The 22939-nt window shown below is 33.5% G+C and overlaps 1 protein-coding gene across 1 annotated transcript in view; it reads right to left on the minus strand.

The window, feature by feature from the left end:
- The window catches only part of LOC118745042 (calcium/calmodulin-dependent protein kinase type 1-like), a 181767-nt gene extending 159497 nt beyond the window's left edge, over positions 1–22270 (minus strand). Inside the window, exons 1-2 of the mRNA XM_036478578.1 lie at positions 22176–22270; positions 13568–13702 (exon numbers count right to left, since the gene is read on the minus strand). Coding sequence (XP_036334471.1) covers positions 13568–13702; positions 22176–22270 — 230 coding nt within the window. The remainder of the gene's footprint in view (positions 1–13567; positions 13703–22175) is intronic.
- Positions 22271–22939: the final 669 nt, after the last annotated feature.

A 22939-nucleotide genomic window follows, 5' to 3' on the forward strand; every position in this document is an offset into this window, starting at 1 on the left:
ATATATATATATATATATATATATATATATGTATGTATGTATGTATATTTACAGGTCTATTCTGCTCTGGTAACATAAATTTTGTAACCGGTAATTAAAGTGTCTGTCAATTTTTAAACCTTTTTCGCATTCTGTACTCTCTTGTAACCGGTAAATTTGGTTACCATCTCATAAGCTAGTAGTAACAAAATATTGCCCCGTGAAATATGCAATACAGGAATTTCCACAAATCTTCATAGCTGAATTGCTGAATATTTTCACTGCATTACCAGCGTACCTAGAATCGCGGTGACAAGAACTGGTAACATTTTTTGGTAATAAAATTTTCCGGTTACAAAATCATCGGTAACGTGCAGAATAGACCTGTTAACGTTAAAATTACTTCTAACGTGAAAGTAAGTTCTGCAATGAAATATAAATCAAATATTTTAAATTCCTATTTTTAATTTCAGGAAATAACTAGATATACGATTGAAGAATAATATAATTTTAGTATCCCAAAAAACGTATTTTAACGAGTCCGATACTGAGTAGTATAGCTACTTTTTTCCTGATACTGTTAGAGTATCGATACCATGAACCGATGCCAGAATGAGTATCCAGTATCGATACCAAAGTCTGAAATTTCGAACCCTAGGCATACTTATCGCGCGAGACTGCAACGCTTTGATGGAAATCACATAAATAGCCCTCGAAAATTTTACGAATGGACAAAAGAGTTTTTTCAGAACATCGATTTTGATTTTTGTTCCCAAGATGAATACGATCAGCACGACAAAAAAAAAAATGGAAAACCAGTTTTCAAAACGTTTTCGCGGTCCCAATATCATCAATTTTAAGTTGTTCATGCAAAAACTCTTAAATGTAGTTTTTGTTTCTGGAGATATGTCTTACTCACGTCGTTACATAAAGGTTAGAATTGGGATTGTAAATACAATTTGCCAATTAAAAATATTAAAGCGATTCATAAAACGATGCAAAGTAGCATTTTTGGCGAAATGGCAATGTTGCGAACAAAGTTGTATGAACGACCTATCGCCTATCGCAACTGTAAAATTAAAAAAAAAAAATGCCGCGCGTAAGTGAAAATGAAAAGTTTTTACAATTATATTTGGAAGCCGCCTTAACTGATAAACTTTTTCTTTAAGTGTGCGAGGACAATAAGTCACGACTTTGAGTTTGCAATGATTACCAGCTAAAATATTAAGGTAATGTCGCAATTTTGTCGCAGGACAGTTTCCATGTAAAAGAAATCAGCTGTGTCGCAACAACTTTGCGACGTGTCATGAATCCCACTTTTAACTTTGCTCTATTTGTTTCAATATATGTATGTATGGATGCTGTAATATAGAATTTTTCAAAAACGAAACTGTTATCTATACTAATTATATAAAGAGAAGTCCCTTTTTTTTTGTAACAGGTAATCTCGCGAACAGCTGGTCCGATTTTCATGAAATTTTGTATACAAATAGCTTTCAGTAAACACCATGTTTTAGGCTAAAAAAATTTTACATTTTTTCGGGTAGGTGGACCAGGGACCGGTCTATTCGAAAAAATCTTATTATAGAACGATTTGCTTAAAATTTAGTACGTAAGTAGCTTTTAGCATATATTAGCATATATGACCCATTTTTTCCGGGAAGTGGTCCAGGGTCCGATCTATTCGAAAAAATCGAATTTACGGTCCGATTTGCTTAAAATTCGGTGCGCAGGTAGCTTTTTAGCATGTATTAGCATATGTGATCAATTTTTTCCGAGAAAAGGACCAGGGACCGATCTATTCCAAAAAATCGCATTTATGGTCCGATTTGCTTAAAATTCGGTACGTAAGTAGTTTTTTAGCATATATTAGGATATATGGTCCATTTTTCCGAGAAGTGGACCAGGGACTGATCTATTCGAAAAAATCGTATTTACGGTCCGATTTGCTTAAAATTCGGTACGTAGGTAGCTTTTTAGCATATATTAGCACATATGATCCATTTTTTCCGAGAAGTGGACCAGGGACTGATCTATTCGAAAAAATCGTATTTACGGTCCGATTTGCTTAAAATTCGGTACGTAGGTAGCTTTTTGCCTGGATAAGCTTATAGATTCCTGTTTTCCAATTTTCATGCAATTTCACTAGGCAAGATTTTTTTGCGCCAGTCAGAAACAACGGATACTGTCAAAATATAATTATAATATTTAATATATCTCAACTAATATATATTTAGAAAGCCGTTTGTTAGTTTTCGCAAGGTTCGAGAGCGTCTGAACCGATTTTTTTGAAACTGCCACCTGCCGCACGTGTCCCAAGGATGGTTTTAGGCTGAAAAAAATCTATATGTAAAGGGGGCGTGGCACTTCCCATACAAACCAAATTTCTCATGCTACATATCTCTGAAAGTGTGCATGGTAGAGTTTTGGAAATTGGTATGGAAATATACGAAATCAATCGCATACCCTTGGAGAAAAATTTTAGCTATTGTAAAAAAGGGGTGTGACATCTCCCATACAAACCGAATTTTTCATACTGCTTATCTCTGGAAATTTTTTGGTAGAGTTCTAGAGTTTTGTATGGAGATGTACGAAATAAATCGCATACTCTTGGAGAAAAATTGGAACTATTGGAAAAGGGGGCGTGGCATCTTCAATACAAACCTAATTTTTCATACTGCCTATTTTTGGAAGTGTTCATGGTAGAGTTCTGGAACTTGGTAGGGATATATACGAAATCAATCGCATACTCATGAAGAAAGAGGGCAGCTGTTGGAAAGGGGGGCGTGGCACCTCCCATATAAATCGAATTTTTATACTGCATATCTCTGAAAGTATTCATGGTACAGTACTGGAACTTCGTATGGAGATATGTATATAGTTGAAATCAAGCCCATACTCATGGAGAAAATTTGGGCGATTTGAATAGGGGTGTGAGGCCTACAAACCTACCGACCTTTAGCTATCTTTGAATGAATTTTTTTATTCTTCTGTAGGTGTGTTTGTGAGTGAAATCCTCCTAAATGGTTGTACGGATTATAACGAAACTTTTTGTGTATTTGAGTGGGTCTCTGGATGGTTTAGTTTCACAATTTAATCCGACAGTTGGTGCTGTAGTTGAGTTATTACTAAAAATCTTATTTATGATCCGATTTGGCTAATGTTTTAAATATGTATGCATACTATTGCAAAAACATGCTGCCAAGTATTGCTGAAGTCGAGCTATTACTAAAAATAGCCAAGTGAGAAAAAGGTCCGTGAATGTCAGATTAGATCGACCTGTTGCACCATTGAGTAAATCGAACGCTCCTACGTTGCAATTGGCCCAATGGATGTGATTTTCCAATATTATTATGCGTTCAAACTTTTAAGGTATTTCGTCTGAAATAAGTATATGTATATTGCATTTCTGTAGAACAATTCGCACCCATTTTGAAATTGCCACCTACTATACTGTAAAGCTTCTAGAACCGGGTCATTGTTGCCGCCAGGGAGTGAAGAGGAAAAAATTTATTTCGCTTTGCGAATAGCCGTGCTATGAAATGCTGCACAACTGGAGAATTTCAAGAACTTCTTCATGGATATAACACTTTCCGTAGGTTATTTAAAGCGGCAAATGACCACCAAACCATAATCTTAGCAGACGAATGTACCAATGAAAATCGTAAACGTGAATTGTTGGTGAAAATGTTGGACCAAAAAGTTTCAATAAAATATATAAAAATTTTGGGCGGGACGAAGTTCGCCGGGTCTGCTAGTAGTATATAAACAGCATATACTACGCTGACTCCCCATTACCCTGGAGCTTTTAAGCTAGGATCCCCTTATAATAGAAAATCGGTCCCCAGTTGTTTGAAGATAAGCTGGAAGAATGCTGAGCTTGTACAAACATGCCTGTTTTGATGAACGATAATCGCCAATTTTTCGACCTTTATCTCATTTCCTAACGAGGTTACAGTTTTGGGTATACTTTTCGTTTTACATATAGTAGACTTAAGTAGAAACATCATTTTGCAATTTTAAACGTAATCCTTCAATGATACTTCCGCTCCTTTAAATTAAAAAAAAAATGCGATTTCACTTTTTTCATATAAGGATATAAATTGCGTGTCAGCGTGTATCAATCGGATCTCTTCAGGAACCTATAATCGATCATGTGTATATGTATCAAGGGCCAATAGTAGGAATTTGCACAAAATTGCACAATTTAAAAAAAGTCGATTTAAAGGCAACCTTTGGTAAAGAAATCACATTTTTTGTGACCAAAATTTATGGCGATTTCGTTTCTACAAAAAATTTTGCCTTCTCATCGCCCTCTTCTTAGTGTTTGTGCGTAGAGGGCAAAGAGAAGGTTGCATTTTTCGGTAAAAACGAAATCGGCATTACTCATTGGGATTTTTCTCATGTTGGCTTCGTGGTTGGAGCGAAGGATGCAGGTGTCATCAAATACGCGCCGGCTTGGGCTTGGTGTGAGGATCAAAACCCGCTTGGTGTGAAGATCAAAACCCGCAGTTTACTGATGTCGCAATTAGGCGAGTAAAACAACGATGTCAAACTTTCTGCAATAGGCTTAAAGAAAGATGCACGTCTATACCTGCTATGGGATGCTGCAGAAGATATACGATATAAGTTTAAGTTAACAATTATTTTTTCTAACTTTTTTAATTCCGAGTAAGAAAGAAGAGAAGTAATTTGGAGAAGTGCTGTTAAAGCATAACCAAGAAAAAAAGATAAAATTTTCGCAGCATTTATAAAATACTAGCTTTTACCCGCGGGTTTCACCCCACGCCAGAACGAATTAAAGGGGTAATGTGACTTGTGGTTCACATTTCAAGTTCATGTGACTTATGGTTCCGACTGAATAAAAATTCCATGCCTCCTTTTACAAACTCATTTATATATACCTTAAGATAAGCATCTACCATAGATATGTTTGCATACCAAAATTCAAGTTCATGTGACTTACGGTTCTGAAGTTAAAGCTGATTAAATAATTCACGCCTATGGGAGGTGCAACGCCCCCCTTTTCTAATACCGCCAATTTTTTCCCATGAGTATGGAATAAATTTTATTTATCTCGACAGCAAGTTCCAATCCTCTACCACAAATATTTCAAGAGATATACAACATGAAAATTTTAGTTAGTATAGGAGGTGCCACGCCTTCTTTTCCAGTACTGCCCATTTTTCTCTATGCCTATAACCTTCCCGGCAAATAAGTGTGCAAAGTTTCGTGCTATTCCGTGCCGCGGTTCAGAAGTTATAAGGTAATAAACAAACAGACATTCACATTTATATATATAGATTAACAACATATTCGCACTGAAATGGTAAGCGAAGAAATGCCCACGTTCAAAAATTTCTCTGCGATAAGCTCTAGTATGCGAGAAAACTGACAGTTCGTATGCGTGCGCCCATAGCGTTTGTAGACGTGGGGTAAGGAGGAGAAACACAAATAATAATTTAAATTTCTTTTTTGTTAAAATTTTTGTATAGCTATTTTAAAACACTATACTTATTGCAAAAGTTGTAGACTGCCGGAAGAAAGGTACGAAGATATTAGAAATCAAATTATATCAGTCAATATTTCGACTAAAGCGCCATCTAGCGGAGCTATTTTGTTGTAAATATACTATTTCTTGCTATGTATCTAATACATATCGCAAATTTTAACGAAATCGGTCCATAAATACAGGCTTTCAAAATATTTCTACCCTGGCGCCACCTAACGGGTAAATTTCTTGCAAAAATATTCCTGCATATGCAACCAATATACATTGAAAAATAAACCATATTCGACCATAACTAACATAGATATATCACTTTTATTTTTGACTATAAAAATCCTCCCTGGAAATGCCCATTTAAAATATTGTAGGTGTTCTGAACTGAAATGACAGCTGAACTTGCAAGTTTTACTGGACTTTTACTGGATAATTTTTTACTAGTAACTATTTGCTTGTAAGAAAAACAGCTGACGGCATGATGCTTAATGCAGTTCACATTACCAAAAGAATTGTCTTTGGTGCTTTTAGAGTTGCAATTGACAAAACAAACATATTTAAATATATATTAAGATGGGAAATACTATTTTTTTTAGAAAATTGCGTCGGAATATAACAAATTATGTTCATAAAACTTGCAACTTCTTGCTGGTTTTGCGTTTTCGTACTTTCTTGCATATTTCTCACATTTGGAGTAAATATTGGCTTACTCTCCGAAATTTGGTTACTGGCAAGTTACTGGATATTTTTTGCTGGAGAATACGAAAACACAACTAATAAGTGAAAATCAAAATGAATGCTGAAAAAAACACAAAAAAGCATACGTTACTTGGAAATTATAAAATAGGTATAAATTTTAACAATTTCAGCAAGCCACCGAAAATACAGCTTTCGCAAGGGCGTTTGTTTGGTCTTTCAACTATCAAAATTTTACTTTGCATTTGGCACAGCAAAATTCAAGTAATGCGTAGACCATAGAAAATTGTTCCTCCCCGTCTTACCACGGAGAAAAAAGTTACCGATTGGCACATAGCAATAGCCGTAGATTTTCACTGAATTATAACAAGCGACCTTATACTATGTACACGTTGAAATTTTAACTCGAGTTTAACGTTTTGAGTTTATGAACAACTGTCAAGTGTTCTCATTCGGGTGTTTAATAAACTCAGACTTTAATTTGACATTTGTTTGTTTACTTTTTCTTATTCTCATTTAGCCTGTTCCCATACTCCAGGATTTAGACAGAAATAGTCCGAAGTAGCCGTGGTGTAGAATAGCAATCTTTTAGCCATAAAGAAATAAAAAATTTAGCTAAATAGAACTTTTCATGCTGATTTCAACCATACCAAGATTATTTGGCGCAAATAAAAACTAAAGCCATTAAAAGAGGTTAAAGTTTAACTTTTATATTTTTTAATAATAATAATAATAATAATAATAGATTGGCGCTTACACATATGTTAGTGTTTGGCCGAGCTTCTCCTCCGGTTTGTGGCGTGCGCCTTGATGTTGTCATACAAAGCGGAGGGACCTACAGTTTTACGCCGACTCCGAACGGCGATTGTATTTTTATGAGAAGCTGTTTTTCATGGCAGAAATACACTCGGAGGTTTGCCATTGCCTGCCGAGGGACGACCGCTGTTAAGAAAAAACCTTTTTTTCTATATTTTTTGCGATGTTGCTTTGACCAGGGTTTGAACCCAGGTGCTGCGGAGTGGAAGCGCGCACTGCTTACCACTACACCACATTTTTTATATATTTATAATATCTCGGAAACTATTCGACCGATCACAATATTTTAAAAATATATTTTTTGTTTATTAGGTATTTCTGGCTTAAAAATATTAAAAAAGGAAAAAATTATATACACCAAGTCAAATACCTTTATTTTGACGTCATTTGTTTTTTAATAGGTTATATTGTTCAGAAGATATTAATTAAAAAAAAAATCCTACTGAAAGAAGTCTGATGAGGAAATGTGGTGATTTGCGAAATAGCTATCACTTCTACCATTTTTTCAAATTATTTATGCTTTTCCAAAATAAGGTTTTCATTAAAAACGGCCTTAAGCTCAATAAAATTGTTGAATATAATTGTTATAAGGCCATAAAATAACAAAAACAAAAAATCAAATAAAAAAATTTAATTGTAGCCATTGATATCTTCTTTATTTTTTACTTCCGCCAAATCATTTTGGTAGGGATGAAATCAGCAAAAAAAAAGTTCTACCGAGACACATTTTTGGTTTTTGCATAGCTAGATTGTTGATATTTTACACTTATGTGCACGGAACGACCTCAGATTGATAAAATCCTGCAGTACGGGAACATACTAACTGTCGGCAAGTTGGTTGCAGGTTTGGATTATCAAAGGCACAAACCGAATTCGGTCAAAAAAGGGTCAAACTCCCAGCAAAAAACACGATTACCACAGAAACAAAAATGGAAACGAGCTAGGCGATGGGAATCAATTACCCTTTCGCTTCAAGAAGGCATTATTTTAACATGGGCATGTCATTGGCCGTAAGCTCTTACCCGCAGCATTACCTTTGAACGAAGGGAGAACGCATGGATAAACAGAATCCAGAGAAGCGAACAAAGAATGCCTTACAAAGAAACTAATGTAGAATGCCTAGATAGGTACATACTTATTTATATTAAATTGAAATCAGAAAATGTCTTAAAGATTAAAATTAATTAAAATTTTTATAAATCAGTATGCATATGTATATATTTAGGTATTTAGATTTTACTTAAAAATCGGTATGTACATACATGCATATTTAATTAAGCTTAAAATTGTACTTCCTCACTCTTGTAATTAACTTCCTTGACTGACTTCAACTTCGCTGCAAATTTAACAAAGCAAAACACAATTTTTACGCGAGACACACACACACAGTAAGTAATGTAGAAAAATTATTTTTGGATATATTTATTTGTCAGCTGACTACGATGCAGAATTCTACTTTGCATTCCCCGAAATGAGGCAAAGAAGCGAAATAAAAAAAATATTGTAGGACATTCTACTTTGCATTCCCTGAAATGAAGCAAAGAAGCGAAATCAATAAAATATTGTAGGACATTCTACTTGGCATTCCCCGAAATGAAGCAAAGAGGCGAATTAAAAAAAAAATATTATAGGACCTTCTACTTTGCATTCCCCGAAATGAAACAAAGAAGCGAAATAAATTAAATATTGTAGGGCATTCTACTTTGAATTACCGGCAATGCCTAAAAGAAGCGAACAAATTCGAAGGCATTATAACGCTATGCCTTCTAAACACGATTACCGATTGTTTGCTGGGCTATGTTAAACTAAAAGTGAAAATAAACAATACTTTGTCGGAGAGTGGTTAATTTTTTAATATGTATACATATCCTAATTTTGAAGAGCTCCAAAAATTATTATCAACAATTTATATTGAGCTCGAGGCCGTTTTAAATGAAAATTTTTATTGTGGCAAAGCAACAATAATTTGAAAAAATGGTAGAAGTGATAGCTATTTCGGAAATCACCACATTTCCTCATCAGACCTCTTTCAGTAGGGTTCGAACCGACGATCCCACTGACTCAGCCAGTTGCCTATGCACCGTGCTAAGTACGCCTTGTAAATTATCGTTTGCTTTTTTCCACTATTTTCATTTTTGTTATGCCAACACAATCAAGCGCAGCTATTCCGCTGCAATTCACTTGATCATGTGGTTGTTGGCATTGTTGGTTTTATGCTAATAATTCTATTTTTAGAATGTTTAACTTTTAGGTGTGCTCGTCCTTAAGTTATTTGTTTTTGTTATTTTTTTCACTATTTTCATTTTTGTTATGCCAACACAATCAAGCGCAGCTATTCCGCTGCAATTCACTTGATCATGTGGTTGTTGGTGTTGTTGAGTGAGTTGCAGCTAGGCCAAAAAAATAACAAAAACAAATAACTTAAGGACGAGTTAAACATTATAAAAATAGAATTATTAGCATAAAACCAACAAAAAAAGCAAACGACAAGGCGTACTTAGCACGTTGCATAGGCAACTGGCTGAGTCAGTGGGATCGTCGGTTCGAATCCTACTGAAAGAAGTCTGATGAGGAAATGTGGTGATTTCCGAAATAGCTATCACTTCTACCATTTTTTCAAATTAGTGTAGCTTTTCCACAATAAAAATTTTCATTTAAAACGGCCGCGACATCAATATAAATTGTTGAATATAATTGTTATAAAGGCCAAAAAAATAACAAAAACAAATAACTTAAGGACGAGCACACCTAAAAGTTAAACATTCTAAAAATAGAATTATTAGCATAAAACCAACAATACCAACAACCACATGATCAAGTGAATTGCAGCGGAATATCTGCGCCTGATTGTGTTGGCATAACAAAAATGAAAATAGTGGAAAAAAGTAGAGGTGTCAAACTATCGATAGTCACACCATCGATAGTTTTGATAGTTTTCTGAAAAACTATCAATATTCACGATAGTCTCAAAAAAAACAAAATTATCGATAGCACTATCGATAGCGCTATCGATAGCTCTAAATCAGTTAGGTTGCTTTGTTTTTACAGGATCATAGTGAAATAAATATTATCTTATAAAAGTTATAATCATTCAAAATTAAGTAACTGCTTAGCCAAAATACTTCTCTTTTTAGAAAGTTTAAAAACAAACACAAGTTATACAAACAAAACAGGATTTACGATTAACATATGTATGTATAATTTCAAAAGAATTGGGAGAGATAATCGATAGTCCTACTGAACTATCGATATTTTCGATAGTATATGAAAAAACTATCAATGAGTATTGATAGTCTAAAAAAATTTAAACTATCGATACTATCGATAGTGCTATCGATAGTTTGACAACTCTAGCACTCCTTGACAAAAAGCAAACGACAATTTACAAGGCGTACTGAGCACGGTGCATAGGCAACTGGCTGAGTCAGTGGGATCGTCGGTTCGAATCCTACTGAAAGAAGTCTGTTGAGGAAATGTGGTGATTTCCGAAATAGCTATCACTTCTACCATTTTTACAAATTATTGTTGCTTTTCCACAATAAAAATTTTCATTTAAAACGGCCTCGAGCTCAATATAAATTGTTGAATATAATTATTATAAAGGCCAAAAAAAAAATAACAAAAACAAATAACTTAAGGACGAGATCAAAAAATCTAAAAATTACTTGTTGCAAAACTATAACTCCAAAAAAAAAAAAATAAATCCAAATAAATTTGTTTTTGTATTAGTAAAAGCTATTAAATTTGCTGATTTATTTTGGAACTATTTTCCGTCATCCCTTGTCAGGTTTGGTTTGCAGACAAACCGGTTTCGGCGTTGTGCCATCTTCAGTGTCATTTTTCGTATTAAATTTGCTATTATCTCCGCCAACAAGATTATCCAACTGGAAAAACAATTTAGGAGCTATACATTTATTTGTCGATAAAAAAATGGCCATGGAGGAAATGGTTTTTCGTAGAAATGGTGTATAATTCTTTAAAATCAATATTTTTCGATTGGATCTCTGTTTTGCTTCAGGAGGAATTCGATATTTATTAAAAGATTTCGAACTTTTTTGGCCTTATCGAATTTTCGGAGCTTTTTTTGGCCTTGGCAAATTTTCCTTTCATTGAATATAAACGAGAAAACATAAAACAAGGACCTTTACCCTTTTCGAAACGATGCAATTTTAATTTATCTAGCCTCCTATATCAAAATATGATTTTTCATTAAAAGTGAAGTTAGCAACTTTTCGCTCTAAGCTAGCGATATATGAGTTTTACAATCAGTTTACCGTAAATTTTAAATAGTTTTATTTAATGGTATGTTTAAATGCTTTCAGATATTGAATTTTTACTCATATTCATAAAATTTTCAATTTGAATCCCGGTTTATCGTAAATTTAAAACAGTTTTATTTAATGGTTTGTTTAAATGCTTTCAGATATTGAATTTTTACTCATATTCATATAATTTATGACTCAATTTGAATCCCGGTTTATCGTAAATTTTAAATAGTTTTATTTAGTGGTATGTTTAAATGTTTTCAGATATTGAATTTTTACTCATATTCATAAAATTTATGACTCAATTTGAGTCCCGGGATAAATCCCGGGATCCCAGGATTACCTAAAAAATATCCCGAAATCCCGGGATCCCAATTTTCCTGATATTTTGGCATCCCTAGTACATAAATAATATGCAATATAAAATGGAAATTGAAGAAGATGTGCATAGATATTAATGACTCGCCAATCTATTAATCACACATTCAACATTCAGCCAAAAATGGACGCTTCTCTGGACGAGATCCGTTTTCGATGACAAGAGTACTGGCTTTAGCTCAGCTTTTCTTGTATAAAATGTAGGTAAAATTTAAGGTTTCAGTGTAAATGTACATCCTCAACATAATTTAGTATACAGGTATTGTAAATGCTTTCGTTTTGTCATTTTTAAAATGAAGAAATAGGAACTTCTTTATAGGCGGCATACACAATGCGTCTGACTCGCGAGTCATTTGTGTACGTGTTGACTCGCCTTCGACTACACACAGTTGAATCATTCAGAGTCATGGTAGGAGCCATGTCAGTGTAACTAACACATATTTATTTTTACAAACACATCCAAACTGACTCGCGAGGTAGACGCACCGTGTATGCCGCCTATTAGAAATAAAATAAATGTGCCTGTTCATTTTCACCAAAATTCATAATTTTATGACTTGGAGCAAAAATAGTTGTGTAGAAGGTGGGCGCCGTAATAAGAAATTCTTTACTATCTGCCAAGTTGGAAAATTCTGGCTTAAACGAGCAGGGCACACCGAATTTCATCAATAATTTGCGCCTGTTTTTCTAGAATTACTGGACGATAATGTAAACCGATTTTGACAATCTTTCGAATTTATGCTTTTCTCGTTAAAAACAGCATATCCTCTGAACTTGATTCAAATCGGATAAAATTTACTATTTCCGCCCACAATAGCTGTGGGCGTGGTAGCGCGTTGAATTTTACCATTTTCCACATTTCTTCCTTCCTAAGTACCGAACGTATATACGAAATTTCAGCGAATTTCTAGTACGGTTACAACTTTTAGCCGCAGCATATACGGGGACGTCCCACTGTGCCGCGCGACCTATGGGTAGTGATATATTAACTATTTAGAGAATAATTTAAAATTTTATAATGTAGCTTATCTAAAAGGCAAAATTTAACTTCAACAGCTAATAAGAATCGGAGTTTGGGTGGTGGTTGAACAATTTTCAAGACAGTACTTAAGGAGGCTAAGCGCAATGTGCGCAAAATTTGGGCGAGATCGTCGAAGTAGTTTTTGAGATACACACATATATGATATAAGTAGGCGGTGGCACGCCCATTTTCGTAAAATTTGTAACATAAATTTTTTGCTAATAGCCATTGTATATATCAATTTTAAGTAAATACTGATAAATTCCTTAGTCACACTGCCCAAAAGATTTGTAAATTCAAGACCGTAATTTTGCTTAAATTGCTTAGCCTCGACAATTTTTAAGCAATTGCATTAAGTGAGGTATTAATTTATCCGAAAATAAATATACCTTTAGTTAATACTACATATTTGGCAATTTTCATGGAAATTTTTGAAATTAGTGATGGTCAAAGTGGAAAAATTTTAGAAATTTAGGGTTTTTTTTTTTAATTTTCCCCAAAAAAAAATACCAACGAGCTAAATCTGACAATATATTGTTATATATCATTTTAAAGGCCTATACATCTTATTTTCAAAACATGTTTGATTTTTAAAATTGGATGAAACATAGTCAAACTCTTAACAGCTAAGTGCACAAAGTACGAAAATACTTAATAAAATAAAAATGGAGGGTTCAGAAACTATGAGCAACGTATTTTCATGCTGTACCCGATCCTAGCTACAGCCTACACTAATGCTGGTATTCAGAAATTCAATCTCATCTAAGGTCACTAAATTTGAGACTAGCAAATAGTGACCGTTTTCGTGACTTGAGTTGGTTTGGGTATTTAGTAAGAGAGAGTCACCAAAAACATCTTTACGTAATAGTATTTCATTAAGTGATTTAGGTACTAATAACTATTCCTTACCTTCTAAGAACCCGAATTTCATTTTCCAGCGATTCCTCTTTTCCTTTTAACGCTTTTTTATCGATGATTTTAACAGCAAAATGCTCACCGGGGTTTTCCTTGCTTTCGGCCAGCCGTACCTCGGAAAATGCGCCACTGAAAGTAAGAACATTTTAAAACAAAGCTGAATATAAAAGTTCTTCGTTAATTGCATTTATTACTAAGTACATGTACCCTTTACTAGCATTAAAATCAAAATTTAAGGAAATTATGTTCTTTGTGAATAATTCCTAACTATATTCAGTATAAGCACTGGAATAGACGATCATGTTTCACGTTCTTACAACCGGAACCACCCAGACTTATGTATATCTGGCCAAAGGTTGTCACTTCAACATTCCCCAAAACTGTTTGGGGAATTTTACGCTATTTACAACAACAACAACAAACTTGTTTCGCAATGAGTCATTATATTAATGTGTGTTGACATTTTATATGAGGCAATATTTTTCATATCGGACACCAAATTTGGTGCCAGACTTTCGATTGGCCTACAATATACATATAATAATAATTCTATACATGAAATAAACTAACAGATATACGCGGAATTTTTTTCTTCGGAGATATGACCTGTCAATGTTTTGATTTTTTTTATTCTGACCAAATGCACGGTGCTACAAAAAAAGGCATGAAATATACCCGAAACAAACCCAAGTGTAGGTTGTAGGTATGGTCGAGTACCAATTGAAAATAGGTTTTGTATAGTTCCTGAACCTGATTTTTTGCTTAAGAGTCAGTGTATATATAAATTTTTAGTAAATCGACAGCTGAGTGAAAGATCGAGCCATCTCGGCAGCCTGTTCGAAAACGCCCTATCTCGAAAACCCTATTTCAGAATTTGGATGAAGAACGCCCTATTTCAAAATTCGTTTTGAAAACGCCCTATCTCAGCTGCCGATTCAAAAACGCCCTACATCAGCACATTTTCAATACAGTGACTGAATTCTGAGATAGGACGTTCTTCAACCAAAATTCTCAAATAGGACGTTCTTGCAAATTTGTTTGAGATAGGGCGTTTTCGAACTGGCTGCCGAGATAGGTCGATCTTCCACTCAGCGGTCGAAATATTGATGAGTTTCTTAGCCACATTTCTCAAAAAATCTGAACGTACGGTACAACACACATACAAATTCAAGACCGTATTTTTGCTTAACTTCAACAATTTTTATGCAATTGCATTAGGCAAGGTACCAATTTATTCGAAAAAAAAATATTTTAGGTAAATACTATATGTTTAGCAACTTTCATAGAAACTTTTGAAATCAGCGATGGTCAAAGATGAAAAAATAAAGAAAAATAGGGGCTTATTAAATTGTAGCCAATAGAAACATCCAATAAGCTAAATCTAACGATATATTGTTATACATCATTTTAAAGGTCTATGTTCGGGTTTTGAAATCGGATGAAAAATAGTCAAGCTGTTAGCATCAAGTACGAAAGTAACGGGTTTTTGGTATAAAAAGGGAGGGTTCAGGAACTATACGGGACCTATTTTCATGTTGTACTCGACCATACCTACAACCTACACTAGGTTTTGTTTCGGGTGTATTTCATGACTTTTTTTTTGTAGTACCGCGTTATTATTCAAATAAAAAATAAATTTTATTCGCAATTTATATGTTATATTTGAATGCCGAATAAATTTTCATTGATCATAGAGAAATTTAAAACAAGTAATTTTTAGCAAAAAAAAAACGAGTTAAAAAATATATATATATATATTTCATGATCCAATGATCCGATCTAAACCATATTAGTATGGGATCACCTCTGAGACACTACCTTTCCGATTCAAAAAGAATTATCGAAATCGGTTGACGTGGTTAAAAGCTATGCCGTAACATATATAAAAAAAAAAAAAATATTCCGACGAATTGATAACCTCCTCCTTTTTCTGAAGTCGGTTAATAACGAATAAATTTTTATTCATCATTCAAGTAATTTCGAAAAAGATTAAATTTGTATTCTTCCTTAAAATTATTTCAAATAACGAATAAATTTTTATTAACTATTGAAGTAATTTCATACGATTTCATTCAAATAATTCCAAACAACGAATAATATTTAGTTTATTATTTAGACATTCTTTCTTTATATTGTACCAGTCATGGGCGCACCCAGGAATATATTTTAGGGGGTGTTTTATATTTCTGTAGATATATCACCGGAAAATACTGAAAATTTGCTTCAGATAATACCCTCTTTAAAATACATTTATGCAAGTTTTATGTATAGTATGTAATAAATAAATAAACGTTTTAAAATTCATAAACTGCACTTTATTTACAGATTAACAGAACTCAAACGCTTTTAACCGACTTCAAAAAAAAAGGGAGGTTATCATCTCGCCGGAATACATAACTTTGGACCACGTGAACCATTTTCAATAATCCATTTTTTATTAGAAAGATAGTACCTCATCGTCCCGTAATTTGTTTTAGAGATCCAATGATTGGATCATGAAGAAATTAACGGTACCCCTAAATTTGAATATGAGAATTGAAGTCGGTTGTGTTCTTTCCTTAAAAACTACTTGCTTAATAAAAAGTTCTATAAACTCAAGATGCGCTCAACTTTCAAAAGTACCTAATAAAAAATTTAAAAAAACAGTCAGTAAAAATAAATTTATTGATTCCATACATTTTTGCACTTCTATGTTCATTTTTTCGATTTCTGATTTTCGATAGATGGTGATTTTTCACGATTGCTAAATTTTTTTAATATATCAAATACCGAAAAAATTAACTGAACTCTCAAGAAAAACGAAAAATTCATATAAAACGACGGACGAGAAATGGAAAAGAAATTTTCTTCTACCGAAATTTCTTAAATCAGTTTGCAGCTCTCAAGAAAAAAAATGCTCGTATATTTATTCCCTCATGAAAATTTACAGCAAAAGCGTTTTCAAGCAACAGAAATTATAATAAATATTTCTTATAATTTCCTTGAGAGCTGGATTCTTAGCTTTAAGATACAGATTTTATTTGAGGTGATTAGCTTTAGGGGGGGTTTGAACCCCAAAACCCACCCCATGTGTGCGCTAATGGTACCAGTTAGGCATCAAGGTTCGTATCGTATATCGGCAAATCTAAAAAAAAACAGGTAGCCTTTGTATTATTTAGCTTCATTTTCATTGTTGTAAACTATATTAAGCTGGTTGCCTTTGGATATAATTCATAGACGTATACTTGAAGCCTCAAAAAAATGTTTAATCAACTTGTTGCATAACTCTTGAGTTATAGCTGTTTTAATTAAAAAAAAAATATTAAAAACAAGTGCTTTTTTTGTAATTTTTAAGAGGTGAAAAATTAATTATTTATGTCATAACTTTTGAAGCACAGCATACACTGGTTTGAAATTTTATGTGCTATTAGTACTTATGTGTTCACTTCATATGTAGTTGGTAAATAAAGTGCGCTTTACAAAATAACTAAATGGAAAGTAACGAAAAGTATGTAACTGTATTTCCACACCTTTCAAATTTTTCAATTTATATATAGTATAGTTTTTCAAGCATTTCACTTTAAAAACTTTTTAAGTATGTATTGTATTCTTCAAACAATTACGAATAATTTGATACATTAGCAAGAGGTGTGCTTTCAGAATAAACCAACTTTTAAAGATAAAATATTCTGCGATCTTGAGAGTAATTTTTATTCCAAAAACATCTTAATTGAAGGCACATTTGGAAAATACGTCGAAACGATCTAACTAATTTTATAACTACTAGTCCTTTAAACGTTATATATACCTGAAAAATGCTTCAAAAAACATTTCTCTAGAAGTGTGTAAAAACTCTGATTTATTTACTACATTTAATGAGGATCCTCCTGTAGTCAGAATATTTCGAGCGTGGTATCAAATCAAATTTTTTTTGACAAAGGTTCTGACAGTTGCTCTTACTTAATTCCTTGCCTTCTAAATTCAATGGCGTCCACAGTTTTGGCCGATTGGCTCCACTTTTCGAGGTAGCGGTACTTGAAACTTTACTTAAATTTGAACTATTTTATAACCGAGACCCAGAATAATAATTATTAATAGTTATGTCTCTCTTTTATAAAAAACTCCCTCAGTTGTGAAGATATTTTACTAAAATTTTACACAGGGTTGTATTTTATATTACATTCACTATCTCTTAAAATCAACGAAATCTGTTCACTATAAAATTTAGTTCACATACAACTGATTGTTCAGAGACGTGGTTTTGCGTTGTAACTCCTCCAACTAAGCATTTAAAAATTTAGTATAGGTTCACTTTAACATATAGCATGCATACAATTTATTATTCAGATAGGAAGTTAGAGTTATAGCACAAAAACAAATATCTGAGTAATCAGTTGTATTGGAGCTATATGTTAAAGTGAAGCTATTTTCATAAAAAAATTGCAAAATTTTAGCAAAATAACTTCAAAACTGAGGGAGAAATTAAAAAAATAGTTAAAATTTGATCAAATTATCAAGTTTTTGTTTTGAAAGTGTACCTGATTTTTTAGATTTGCTCATATACATATTTATTGCATATGAAAAATATAATATCCAAATCTACATACATACGTACGTACATATGAATATAAGCATGTACATAAGATAAGAAACAAGGACTGAATGGTAAATAATAAATTATTCGTTATTCGGAATCATGAATGAAAATTAATTCGTCATTTGAAATTATGTACTAGAATGATGAACTCAATTTTTTTTGTTATTTGAAAATTCTTGATGGTCAATGAAAATTTATTCTTCATTCGAGATTGCTTGAGTGATGAATACAAATTTATTCGTTATTTGGAATGTCTTGATGATGAGAGAAGGCATTAAGAGTGTTGGCGATGCAAAGAACTTGCACAAGCTGGTACAAGCGAACTCTCTTAATGTATATTTAAGTTGCGTCCGCCAATCCATTCGCTTTCCAAGTGATAATACCACCCTAACACTTTTAACCCATGTTTCCTATCGATAAATTTAATGTTAGAAAATTTGGCGTTTTGACAGTTTCCTTTATTTTGCTATTCGGATTTGTTTATTTTTTTATTCTATGAATTTAATGAATAATTGAATAAAACAAATATAACAATAAATTTTCATTCATCATCAAGACTTTCCAAATAACGAATAAATGATGAAGAATTTTCAAATAACAAAAAAAAATTTAATTCATCATTCTAGTACATAATTTCAAACGAAGAATATTCATCATGCTTATATTCATATGTACGTACGTATGTATGTAGATTTGGATATTACATTTTCAAATTTATCATATGCAGTAAATATGTATATGGGCAAATCTAAAAAAACAGGTACACTTTCAAAACAAAAACTTTAATTTTTTAATTTGTGGGCACACCTATAGTTTATATATAATTCTATTCGCAATCTGTTAATAAATCGATAAATGTAAGTGCTTCAAAAGTTAGACGAGGAATAAACATTTTAAAATAAAGCTTCTTTTCCAACAATTTCATATAAGCGCATAATACAAATAATAAATGAGGTTTTCTTGACAGATCATAGGAGTGACGCATAGGCCGTATAGGAATGGTCGATATAGCTGAAGCAAAGAAACTTACAGAAAGAATAAAATGATAAAGTGGTCTCCAACAAAAATTGTCTCTCCTCTAGTTCTAACTTTTACGGAGATTTTATCGTCCTATAGTGTTTGTGAAAACTGGGAGTTCTCTAAGTATCCACATTAGGGTGCCCATGGAAAATGCTTTTTTTTTGGAAATTTCAAGACCCTACCCCCTAATTTTATTCGTTCTTATGAGACATATTATTGACCAGTCGATTTAGGTCAGAAAATAGGATTTTGTAGATTTATGAGTTTCTGAATGACTATTTTTGATTCGATTTCAAAGATCGAATATGATCTTAGAACGGGATATATAGGCCTTTAAAATGGTATATAATAATCTATTGTCGGACTGGGCTTGTTGGGATTTATTATCGGGTAAATTAAAAAAGACCCATATTTCTCTTAATTTTTTAAATTTTGACTATCAGCAATTTCAAAATATGTAGTAGAGCTCTCGATTTTGTTCGCACATTTTCAAACAGCCCGGGTATATGAGCAGCGAGTACTCGCACACTTGTTCAATGCTCATTACTCGAAAATTTTCGAGCATGAGCTCGAGCAATTCGAGTTTTTTCGAGTAATTTGAGCAATGTTTTTTTTTATTATATTGACATTTTTGGTAGCAACTTTTTAAATATTTCAAATTATTGATATATAATGCAAAGATTGTTACATTGGTTTTTATTAATACAATTTATTTAACATGAATTAGAAAGCAGCTGCTGACAAATACAATTTACAAATTTTCTTTTGTTTATGAAATTGTTCAAAAACTCGAAATTTTTGAACAAACATTTGAGCAGTTGAGCAATAAACGAGTTTCGAGCGAGTATCGAGCTACTCGCATTGCTCGATACCCGGGTATCTAGAGCTCTAATATGTAGTACTATCTATTGTGAAATTAGGCGACTTTTCTTAAATACGGCCTTGAATTTATATTGTTTATGTACCGGATACCGCACTTTCAGATTTTTTGAGCAGTATGTCTAAGGAATTCATCAATATTTATTCAAAATTGATATATACAATCGCTCTTTAGAAAATAAGTGGTTTTAAAAGAAATTTTAGAAATATGGGGGTAGCACCGCCCACTTATATGATATTATTATTACTATTATTATCAATATATCATTCTGAAACAAGGCGCTTATTCCCAGCGATCTACAAGTCGTACTGAGACAAGTTATACATCAAATTAAAGCGCTCGATCTGAAACTTTGCACAAACTTTTCAGATTTAAGATTCATTGAACCATTTTCGAAATATTTGCGTCGAAAGATTTAAAAATTTTTACATTGAGCAAAGCATTGCTACGCTGATTTCGATAGGCAGCGTCTCAGCGGAACATAAGAAAAATTGTTCCATTTATTCGCTTTCGTTTCTGTTTTGGTTTCATATCGTTAAAAGCAAACATGGGCACATTTGCCCGTATGGGCTTTTTTACCTGTACGGGCAAGCGAGCGCATTCCGCGGGCTAGACAGGGGAAAATCATGGGCAAACATGAAGGGGGCAAGGAATATTACTATTACACGTATACCAATGAGAGCCACTGCATACGCATTCTGGAGTAAAAAGGCCCACTCTCCCAAACGTACGCCACATACACTCCTCGTCATTTAAATAGCTCAACTTTTTAATCCTTAGTATTTAAACTTTTAATTTTGTTTATTTTATATTTATTACATCCGATGTGATGGTGCTGCGCATTTTCTCTTATACAAAGTATGCTCGACAAAATTTTTATATGGAATAAAATGCGCAGCACCGTCAATAGAAAAAAAAATATAAAAAATTCAAAAATCAGGGCCATTTTAGAGTCACTTGAAACTTGTACTTTATTACACTACTAGCAGACCCGGCCAGCTTCGTCCCGCCCAAAATTAGATTTTTTATTTCAACATTTTGGTCCAACAGTTTCTCCAACAATCCACATTTACGATTTGTACTGGCACATTCATTGGCTAATACTATGGTTTGGTGGTCGTTTGCCGCCTGAAACAACCGAACGAAAATGTTATGTCCATGAGATGTTCGCAGGTTCTATATAAAATTCAATTAAAAAAAATAAATCTTCATTAAATTGCTTTCATGAAACTGGATTTTAAGCTATTTCGACAGGTGGTGATTTGAGATTTACCTCTGCACAACTCAACCCTAAAGAAGCTTTAACACATAATAATATTGGCAAATCACATCCGTTGGGCCAATCTAACACACGAGAGTTCGGTATACTCAATGATGCAACAGGTCGATTTAGTCTGACATTTACGGCACCTTTTCTCACTTGTCGATTTTTAGTAATAACTCGACCTCAGCACCACCTGGCAGCTCTTTTTTGCAATTGGACTGCCTTTACCGTTTCCAATACATCTTTTGAATATTCGCCAAATCGGATCATAAAAAAGATTTTTAGAAATAACTCAACTCCAGCGTCAATTGGCGGACTAAATTGTGAAACCTAACTATCCAGAGACCCACTCAAACACACACACAAAACTTTGTTAAAATTCCTCCAGCCATTTAGGAGTCTACTCACAAATATACCTACAGAAGAATTATATACACATTCAAAGATAAGTAAAAGTCAGTACGTTTGCACTTTTCCACGCCCCCTTTTTAAAGAGCCCATTTTTCCCAATGAGTATGGGATTAATTTCAAATATCTCCATACGAAGTGTTCCAGTACTGTACCATGAACACATCCAGAGATATGCAGTATGAAATTCGGCTTGTATGGTAGGTCCCACGCCCCCTTTTCCAATAGCTCCATATTTTCTCCATGACTATGTGATTAATTTCATATATCACCACACCAAGTTCCAGTACTCTGCCAAGAACAATTCTAGAGATATGCAATAAGAAAAATTCTACTTGTATTTGAGGTGCCACGCCCGTATAAAGTTCCAGTACTCTACCATGAGCACTTCCAGAGATACTTATTATGAAAAATTCGGTTTGTATGGGAGGTGCCACGCGCCATTTTCAAATACCTCCAATTTTTATCCAAGAGTATGGGATTGATTTCATATGTCTCCAAACCAAGTTCCAATACCCTACCATAAATACTTACAGAAATACGCAGCATGAATATTCGGTTTGTATGGGAGGTGCAACGCCCCCTTTTCCGATAGCTCCAATTGTTTTCCAAGAGTATGCGATGGATTTCATATATCTCCGTACCACGTTCCAGAACTCTACCATGCACATTTCCAGAGATATAGAGTATGAAAAATTCGGTTTGTATAGGTTCCACGCCCCTTTTATATATCGAGATTGTTTTTGTTGAAGTTAATAATACACATATGTAGTAAATCTGGCATCATCCATAGTATAACGACGTAATGTCAACTCTTTATATTACACTCTTTCTTCCTTCTTCTTCCGGTTGAACTCTAATAAATCAGAACACATTGAAGTAAGTCTCTGAGTTTCTTTTTGCATATCGTACTGATTTTGATCAGGTTATGGCCCCAGCGCGCTTCCACTGCGCAGGTGGAGTGCCCATATAATCGTAGTCGCTAAGTTAATGACTAAAACCTTGAATTAGAAGCAAAATTATCAGTTTAGCAAATCAGCAATCCACATGGTGTGTCGCACTAATTTTCCACGAAAGCCCCTTAAAGTGCACAGCGATAGAAAGTGTACGACAACTGCGAAAGTGTTAGCTAGCAGCAATAGAGAACAACCGAAGCGAACGAAAATGTATTTGCGCAAACAAAGAAGACAAACACAAATTACACAGTGTCAGGAATTG

This window comes from Rhagoletis pomonella, unplaced genomic scaffold, assembly GCF_013731165.1.
Source record: "Rhagoletis pomonella isolate Grant_MI unplaced genomic scaffold, Rhpom_1.0 Rhpom_scaffold_00008, whole genome shotgun sequence".
In the NCBI taxonomy this organism is placed as follows: Eukaryota; Metazoa; Arthropoda; class Insecta; order Diptera; family Tephritidae; genus Rhagoletis; species Rhagoletis pomonella.